At 33.3% G+C, this 9,614-nt stretch overlaps 1 protein-coding gene across 1 annotated transcript; it reads right to left on the bottom strand.

Moving 5' to 3' along the window:
- Positions 1-798: 798 nt before the first annotated feature.
- Positions 799-4,400, bottom strand: LOC130801652 (uncharacterized). The gene is made up of 4 exons (XM_057665533.1): positions 4,171-4,400; positions 3,985-4,084; positions 1,587-1,934; positions 799-1,096 (listed from the first exon to the last, which is right to left on the bottom strand). The coding sequence occupies exons 1-4, from the start codon at positions 4,275-4,277 to the stop codon at positions 971-973; spliced, it is 681 nt and encodes a 226-aa protein (XP_057521516.1). The 5' UTR covers positions 4,278-4,400; the 3' UTR covers positions 799-970.
- Between the last annotated feature and the right edge of the window lie 5,214 nt (positions 4,401-9,614).

Here is a 9,614-nt window from a genome sequence, read left to right on the forward strand (position 1 = left end):
ATTTTAAATTGCCACAATTCGAGTTCATGTCAGCTATTAACATCAATTATCTTTCAATTGAAATTTCCATCCTTTCGGTCATCATTCGAGCCGATTGGATATCACATCGGTTTGAAGAGCTCGGCTTGATTGGTTTTTAAATTAATTCGTAGGTTACAAACAATCGAGTTACAAACTAAAATTCAAATCATGTCTATTCTGCACAACTTTTGTTATTAGTGACAAAAGCAATAAGTAAGAATAAAATTATAATAAAAAAAAACTTCATAAAAGACTTCAAAGTTTTATGCACTCATCCAACTATTTTTGAGAACCTTTCAAAAAAAAACTATTTTTGAGAAGAGGGATCATTTTATATGGCATAAGTTATCCAAGAATTATCCGTGGTTCCGTGCCTTGGCGGATCTACAAGAGCCAAAAGATTCAAATTCTCAATCTTTTGTTTGAAAAATGCTCCAAAACACTAAACTATATCTTTTATGGTAAAATAAATAACATCTTGGCTTTTAAAAATGACCAAATAAATTCCGGGAGGGCAAATAACTTTTGAGCTTTATAGAAGATTCTCCTCCAATTATCAATGCTCCTTTGTCCCATTGAGATTGCAATTGCCCCTTAATTGAGTTTTCAGGATTAAATACGACAATCTCTATGAAACAGAAAAAGTACAATTTAAAGTCGAGTAAAGAAGACTCTTCGGAATGAAAAGTTTGATTTCCGGCTAAAATTTGGTAATTTGGCTAATAGTAAGCCAAAAGATTAAGATAGACTTTCAAAAATCAGCAGCCACCAAATAAATAAGCTCAACACACATGAACATGATGATTGATGAATAATCTCGAGTGCAAATTGTTCACTAATGCAAAAGGCCAGCCTAGGCAATCAACAATGTCCTATAAAACATAAGGCAGATAGGCATTGTTTCGGAAGCAAACATCTGTTAGACTTTAACTACTAAACATAACATAAACTAGCCATACAGTGCACGCCATGGTTCTTGTGGTTTTGCTGTTTCTCTAAGACTCAACTTGATCTGGTTCTTCATGAAGCTCAAAGAAAATGCACTCGCCAAAATTTCTCCTATTTCATGGAGTACCTATTCAGAGACAAATTCCCGAAAGAAATGGGTTATCAAAACATATTTCAGGGCTACCCTATCATAGATACATCATGCATGTCTACACGAAAGGGGGAATGATTCAATTCGAGATTCATCCAACTACATATTTTTATTGGCTTGGGCTTAGTTTATTTAATTTCTTATCTAGTTTATTTGCTTCCAAGCCGCCCAATCATCTCTACAAGGGAGAATGATTATCTTCAAAATTCATCCAATTACATGTTTTATTTGCTTCATTTATTTGATTGCTTTAGTTTATTTGCTTTCAACTTGTTTAGAAGAATTAGGATCACAAAAATCCTCCTTACAATTTGAGTAATACGGAGTGTTTTAGTTGACGGACTGTTATTTTTTTATTACTTTTTTTAAAAATGATTACTGAATTTTAAGTATAGTCAAATATATAATTTTTTATGCTAGTTAAGGTGGTGAGCAAACAGGTGTCACATAAGTCAAAGTACATTACCTCGTGTTCTCCCTTTGTGCCTCTTTCACCAATAAGGACTGCAGTTGGAAATTTTAGGCAATTTACAAACTGAAGCAGGCAAGCCAATGGCTCATAGTTGATCTGCAAAGACAAAGGAGGTTTCTCAATAGCTTTCGTCATGTCTTCAGTGAACTTTGTTGCTGGCCCAATGTGGATACCATATACAGAAGATCTTTTGCCTTTAATTAGCTTCGCTGCTGGCAGAATGCATGGGACTGTCAGACACACAGTTGAAGACGAGCTGCTGTCTCTTATGGTTTTCAAGATCTCGTTCACCACACATGACAAAAGTGGAGGCTCAGAACAGTTCACAAGCAACAATGAAATCTGCAAAAAAAAAAAAAAAAAAAAAAAAGCCAGGATAACCCTCAATAATACCTTACTTTTCATCTAATGATCCAAAAGTTTAAACTACATGCTCTTAACAGTTAACTATTCTTAAAAAAGAATTAGTTATACATAATAATGAAGAGAGGAATTATTAATGTAAATTGCACATCAAATTTTGTTGACATGCTACAGATCACGTATTCATGCATTATTTCAATGAGGCCAAAGTTATTTAGTTTTTTGGTTTAAAATTAATAATGGACTAGTAAAATCATACATTACATCATATAGACTTTTCATTTATGTGAAGCTGCACATGGTATTTGCTACCAATGGTCAATTGGAATAACCTTTTTGATAGTTTTATCTCTAACAAAGGTAAGGTTGCGTATATCCGATCCTTCAAAACTCACCCTAGCTGAAGCGTTGGGGTATTGGAATGAATACTATAGATCACATCTCTGAATTACCTAGTCTTAGACAACTACCCAGCTGCGTCCCAGGATGTAGATGGTACATCTTTAATTTTAAGTTATTTGAGACAGGTTACAATACGAACATAGAGAGCCTCATCAAAGTAATCAAGTTATTTTATTATTCTTAAATAAAAGCATGGATTTCTATTTGAAAAAAAGTCAAAATCAGATATAGAATCACAATGGGGACAGATGACAGATTAGCAACAAAATAGTTGATCATATCTCCAATCTTTATCACCACCACCTTCAAATCATTGTCAAGTTATAATGAAACACAACAAGGAAATTCCATTTTTCGCAAAATTTAATTTTTTGGTGGAAATTATAGGTGGGGATAAGATGATGGCAGAAACATGATGACAATGCTTAGTGTGTGTTTGAATGGAAGCAAATTGAGGGAAGGAAGGGGAGGAATGAAAGATCCCTTGTTTGAATAACATAATGGGAGAGAAAGAATTTGGAGGGATTAGATGAATAATTTTTGTTAAGGTTTTAATCTCTCTAGAGTTGGAAGATTTAAAGGGAAAACTCTAATCTCCTTACTTTTCTTCCTTCCTTCCTAAACAAACAAAAGCTACTTTCCTTTCATTTCTCTTCCCTTCTTTTTTTTTTCTCTCCAAAATTGTCATTCAAACATAGAATTTAAGCCATTGAATATTTGAAATAAGATGCCCCATTCGCATTAATATGACAATGAACATTAAGAATTTTCAAAGGCCTCACAACTACTTACTGAGTATATTCTAGAGAATACCGAGGTAGGCCTAATGATAAGGAGAAGATGGAAATATTAACTATGAAACAAATATGCACATGATATCCTACTTACTGAAGCTCAATGAATGACATGAAAATTCTATACTAGTACTTACTTTCACTTGGGCGTGGAGTGTTTTTTTTGGACTTTGAAGAAGCAAGAATTAGTAGCTGAATCTATGACCTTGAGGACATTGAAGCCTTGGTAAACATCAATCAAGTCATGTGGCCGCACAGACATGACCCAGAACAAGAAGCTATTAAAGATCTGGTTGAATAAAAATTGGCAATTGATATCTTCAAAACGCAGTTTTAATTAGCAAGAAAAAGCACATAAAGGTCAAGTTCTTGCACTTTGAGAAGCTGAGCGAAAAAAGGCTAAGCATGGGTATCTCTCTGAGTTCCAGCTCACGGATATGTGAACCAAATGACAGAGTGAGTGCCAACGCTTCAAGGTTAGAGGTAAGACATAGTCTCAAGGAGGATAATTGAAAACTGAGACTTTGTTCTACCACATAAATCTGTCCCACCATTCATATACTTCAGGCTAAATAATTAATCATTGATCAATTTGATAAATCCACGCAGAGACTATTAACAACTCTCAAGTCTTTCTCATAAAAATTCCCAAATGTCTAGCAATTTTCAAAATTAGGTAATATTAACTGCAACGCTCTAGAGAGTAGAGACCAATCAAATGCGTAAAAGAATTCCTACTAGTGTATTCCAAATCAAGATGCATCTTACAAAAAAAAAACACTAGGAATTTAAAAAAATACGATGATGAGAGTGAGAATACTAGGTTTATATACCTGCAAAACACCATTGTCTTCACTGAAATAAGCGATTTTACCGCGTGCTTTATGTTCCGTAATCCCGTAATCCTCCAAGGAGAGTTGGAAATCTTCTTCACTGAATTGTAGCCATTGTTGATAATATATCAGGAATCAAGAAACAAACTCTACAAGATAGTAAGTTGAATAAGGAAGGATACATACGATCTATGAAGATGCGAGTCGGAGGTTGGCTGGAGAGCATCAAAAATGGCGTCACTGAAGCATTCTTGATCCTTGAACAGTAGTATCAACTTTGGTGCCGCCTTCATTCTGTATTCCTTCGCTCAAGTCTCCGGAGAGCATCGAAAATGACATTTGTCACTTTGGCTTAGGAAATAGATTTTGGGATTTCTATTTTGGATTTTTTTTTCGATCATTTTTATATTTGAAATTTAATCTTGCTATCTTTTCGGTTTTTCTATGCATTTTAGTACGTATTAATTTTAAAAGGTTTAAAAATAATATGTTTTTCAACTTAATATGTATGATCAATTACGATTATTGAGAAATATTTATTATTTTTAGATTAGTCAAAGTTTATAAGTGACTTCTGCATCTTTGTATTGATTTCATCCGTATAATTAAATAATTTTTTAATATAATTAATATTTTACACAATTCAATCGTTATCTCATTCAATTTTACATTTATTACACTAAAGAACAAAATATCATAACTACCTTTAAAATTCACATATTTTCTTTTTAATGCAATCATAGCAGGACAAAGGAGAATTCATCTTTCAATTGATGTGGTGGATATATGGCATGTTGAATGAGAAATGTGATATATATTAGGGAAATGGGAAATTGAATATCTTAATTTATGTTGATGTGAGTTTTAATCTTTAAATATTTGGTCGTTGAGTTGATTTTATTGACATATACTGTAACAATTAATAAAAAAAATTTTCTCTTGAGAGATCATCTTTTATAAAGACGGCTCTAAAGAGCCCAGTCCACATCCTATATTTAGTTAACTTCTTTCTAAATAAAAAAAAAAGTTGTCCTCTCTTAGGGTTAGGGATGGTCATGGGGCGGGTCTGGCGAAACCCGGACCCGGACCCTTTTATTTTTATAGATCCAGACCCGAATCTGAACCCTAAAGGTCCAAAATTTTCAGACCCAGACCCAGACCCAAACCCTCCGGATCTGACGGGTCTAAGGTCCTTAATGGGTCTTATACAAAGTCTCTTTGATTTGTCAAAATTGAACCTTTTGAGAGTCTTTTTGTATTTTTGTAAGCAATTATTATCGTATTACAAACACTTGTTCGAATCCATAAAATTCAAATACAAAATAATTACTAAAACGTAAAAACACTTGTCTAAATGCATAATTAAAAACCAAATATAAAAGACTAAAAGAGATACATAGTTTATATTCCATAACATTACAAATTACAATCAATTTTGATCAATCTTCAACTTCATCAAGATCCTCAAAGAAATATCAAACAATTATAAATTAGTTTTTCAATAAAGAAAAAGTAAATCAAAATAAAACCATTAAGTTAAAGCGTACTAGTTGAATCGCATCTATTTGTTGTTCTTCATCAACATTCGACTCATCAATTACTGTGGAGCAAGCATAAGCATCTTCCAAAGAACCTTAGAAAGAGATTTTAAAAACAAAAAAAATTAAGATCACCAACCAAAAACAAAACCAATACTAAATCAGTAAAAGTTAGACTTTTACCTTTTATGTCTTCCATCATCCAATTTTGTAAACACATTAATGCTTCCACAGTTTGTGAATCAAGTCTTGAACGATGAGGGCTAATAACTCTTCCTCTGGTACCAAAAGCATTTTCTAAAGCAACGGAAGAAATAGGGATGACAAGAATATCTCTCGAAATCTTTTGCAAAGTCGGATACTTCGTATTTACTTTCCACCAATAAAGGACATCCAAATCCTCATCATCTGATAATGGTTCTTCCTCTAAATAAAAATCCAATTCACACTTATTCACCTTTCTAACCTTAGTTCTCTTAGATTGAGCAAATTCATCTTTTGCACCATCTATAGAACTTGGTGCAGGTCGTTTCCTACTTTGCCCAACATCATTCACATTTTTCACAATATCACTTTTCCTTTGAAACTCCACAACCAAATTATCGAGACACCTACGAACTCTTGCTAATTACATATCAACCTCATTAACATAAAAAAACTTCCTAAAATAAAACTCCACAATCCATCTTATTTCTTAGATCTAAGATAGTAGCAATAGCCAAAATTTCACACATATGATCCCAATACATATCAAATTTTTCAAGCATATTTTATGTCATCAATCTAATAATTTCAACATCACTTTGTAACCACCTACCCATAGCAAGCTTAATCTCACAAACCCTTCGAAAAAAAAAGATTAATAGTGATAAACTTTCTTCCAGAAAAAACATCAGTTGTACTGTAAAAAATTTCTAACTTATCACAAACAAGCTCAGCTAATTCCCAATCCTTATCACGAGGAACAACAAAATTCATCTTTTTATTCAATCGCTTTTAGGTTGAATTCCATCTTGTTTTACAATCAAGACTAGGCCTTTTAATGTTAGCTAAGTCCAAAAAACGACAAGCCTCCTCAAAATTTTCAATTCTTTTAGGAGTTGACATCCAAAAAGACACACAATCATGAACTTTTTCAATTGTAGAACTAATAACCCCTAATCCATCTTGAACTATTAGGTTCAATATGTGAGCACTACAACGTAAATGCAAAAGATCACCCTCAACCATCAAAGACCTTTTCTCAAACTTATCCATTAAAATCTTCATCATTGCATCATTAGTAGTGGCATTATCAACAACAACAGCAGATATTTTATTTCTAAACAATATTGAGACAGACAATCCATCATTACCTTTGCAACAACACCTCCGGTGTGAGGACAAGGCACTTAGCAAAACCTATATAGAATAATATAATATATGTTTAGTCAAAGGATAAATGATAAAACTAAAAGTAACATGATTACATGAGTAAATAAGTAAGATTTATTTTACCTTAAGGTGCGATTTCGTAAGACCCATTGTTTATCAATAAAATGCGAAGTTATGACCATGTAACCCTTCTTTTGGTTGGTTGCAGTCCACATATCAGTGGTGATTGCAATTCTACTTTTATTATGCTCGAGTAATTTATGTAGAGAAAGTTTTTCTTCTTTAAACATCTTCATGATATCTCACTTTAATGTGGACCTAGAAATCATCTTAACATTGCAATTAAGGCTTTCAATAAACCTCCTAAACCCAATATGATCCACCATAGACAATGGATACTCGTGCATAATAACCATGAAAACTAATTCCCTTCTTGAAAAATCTTGGTCGAACTCTTTAAGTTTGCTTTTACCACTAAATTCCAGAGAACTTAACCCATCACATTCCTTCTTAACTCTTAAAGCTGTTTGACCACGTGCAAGATTCAAATGTCTTCCTGAGCAAACTTTCTTTGCATGTTTCAAGAGATGAGAAGTTCCACTATTACCATCAGTTACTAGACTAAAACCACAATGCTTACAAACAGCTCTAGTCACACCATTTACCTCCTCTCTTGCAAAATAATTTCATGCCTCAGAGGTTGTTTTCCTTCCCTTATCTTTTGTGCAATGACTTGGAGTACCATCATCATTAACAAACCCTTCTTCATCTACATCTAATGTATTTTTTGACTCCGTAACAGAATTATCTTGTGGTTGTGCCACTAATTTGGACGTACATTGTGATTGATTTTCATCCATTATCTATACGACTATACCAAGTAGAAAATGGTGTTGTTTTAAAACAGAATTATATATACAGGCTACAACTCTACAAGCCTACAACTTCTTCATCCATGACCAAACATAATTAAAACACACTGGATAAAGAAATACAATAACTTAAATTTGAATAAATAACTGGAATTAGAAATACGATAACTTAAATTCATCTTTCCACTCAGGAAGAACTTAGCTATCGAAATACAATAGTTCACACTAATGTCACTTAATCCACCAAAATTTAGGATATAAAACCACAAATTAAGAGCTAATTCATCATATATTAAGAGAAAAATTTACGCAACAATACAAAAATGAAGACAATCATGAAGACGATGATCATTCTTAACATCAATGTAGATATTGTATACAATTATGAATACAGTAATTTACGCAATACAAAAACTGGAATCACTAACAAATTAAAGAAAAATTAAAGAAAACTAAATCACTAACAAATTAAAGAAAAATTAAAGAAAACTGGAATCACTAACAAAATCACTAACAAATTAAAGAAAAATTAAAGAAAACTAAATCACTAAACAAAATCACTAACAAAAAAATGAAAAAAAATATTAAAGAAAACTAAATCACTAACAAACAAAGAAAATTGGAATCAGAATCACTAACAAAGAAAACAAAGAAAATTGAAAAAAACATTTAAGAAAACCAAAGAAATGAAAACAAAGAAAATGGAGTACCTTGAATGGCGCGAAGAATGGCGTGAAGAGGAGAGGAAGAAGAAACGACGCTGTTAGGTGCTAAGAAGAATTGAAAAACGAAGAAACTAATTGTCTTTACTGGAATGAGAAAATAATTAGGGTTAAGAAGGCTGTGAGTGTGACTTTGTGAGGGTGAGACAATGACAGTATTGCCAATATGGGAGTAATGGGACTATGGGCTATTGGGTTGTATGGCACTATATGTTCATATATTAATAATAAAAAAATAATATTAGAAATCAGAAATTCAGAATCAAAATATTGAATTGTATAGGGTCCGGGTCTAAGGGGCGGGTCTAGGGTTTGGGTCTCGAGATCAGGTTTGGGTTCAGGTCTGCACCTTGGGACTCGGACCCGGACCCGTCAGATATTTTTTTGATCCAGATCCGACCCGGATCTGATGGGTCTCAAAAATTAAGACCCAGACCCTTAAAAAAGGGGCGGATTCGGAGCGGGTCCAACAGGGTTCTAGACCAATGACCATTCCTACTTGGGGTTATTTTAAATTTGAAATATTGGCCAGCCAATATAGGAGAGGTTTTTTATAGAGACCGTCTCAACTAATAATTTGTGCTAATAAAAAAGGTTCAAAACTTTGTGTCAATGTGAAGTTCACTTATGTTTTATTTGATGAATATAGAACTAAATATTCTCCTCGGCATTTTCGACCTTTGCAAACTAGTGATGATACCTCTATTCCAATCCATTTGAGTGAAATTTGTGGCATGTTGTTGAGTAATTAATAGCAAACCATTAGGGAGAGAGTAGAAAGGTAGGAATAGTTGGATTCAATGAAAGCTTTCAAGAATTTTTAGGTTAACACTTGTGAGAGACGGGTTTTTTGAGAGACAATCTTTAATTGAACCGGCCCATAAAGAAAAATATAGAGTAAGAATAGGTATTAAGCTTTAATGGGCTTGGCTTTATAGACATCTTTTAGAGAGACGGTCTCTCAGGAGACCGGCTGGTATGTTAAATGCATAGAGGGAACAAACTAATGGGTAGAGAAAGTAGATAAGAATGCGGTTCACGAGGCCCTTGTGGCCGAGTTTCTGACCAAGTCTATGCTTGGCAGTGAGGTGCGACCTTTGGCTTCTTGGACTTTTTAGACGTTA

Source organism: Amaranthus tricolor, chromosome 15, assembly GCF_026212465.1.
Source record: "Amaranthus tricolor cultivar Red isolate AtriRed21 chromosome 15, ASM2621246v1, whole genome shotgun sequence".
Lineage (NCBI taxonomy): Eukaryota > Viridiplantae > Streptophyta > Magnoliopsida > Caryophyllales > Amaranthaceae > Amaranthus > Amaranthus tricolor.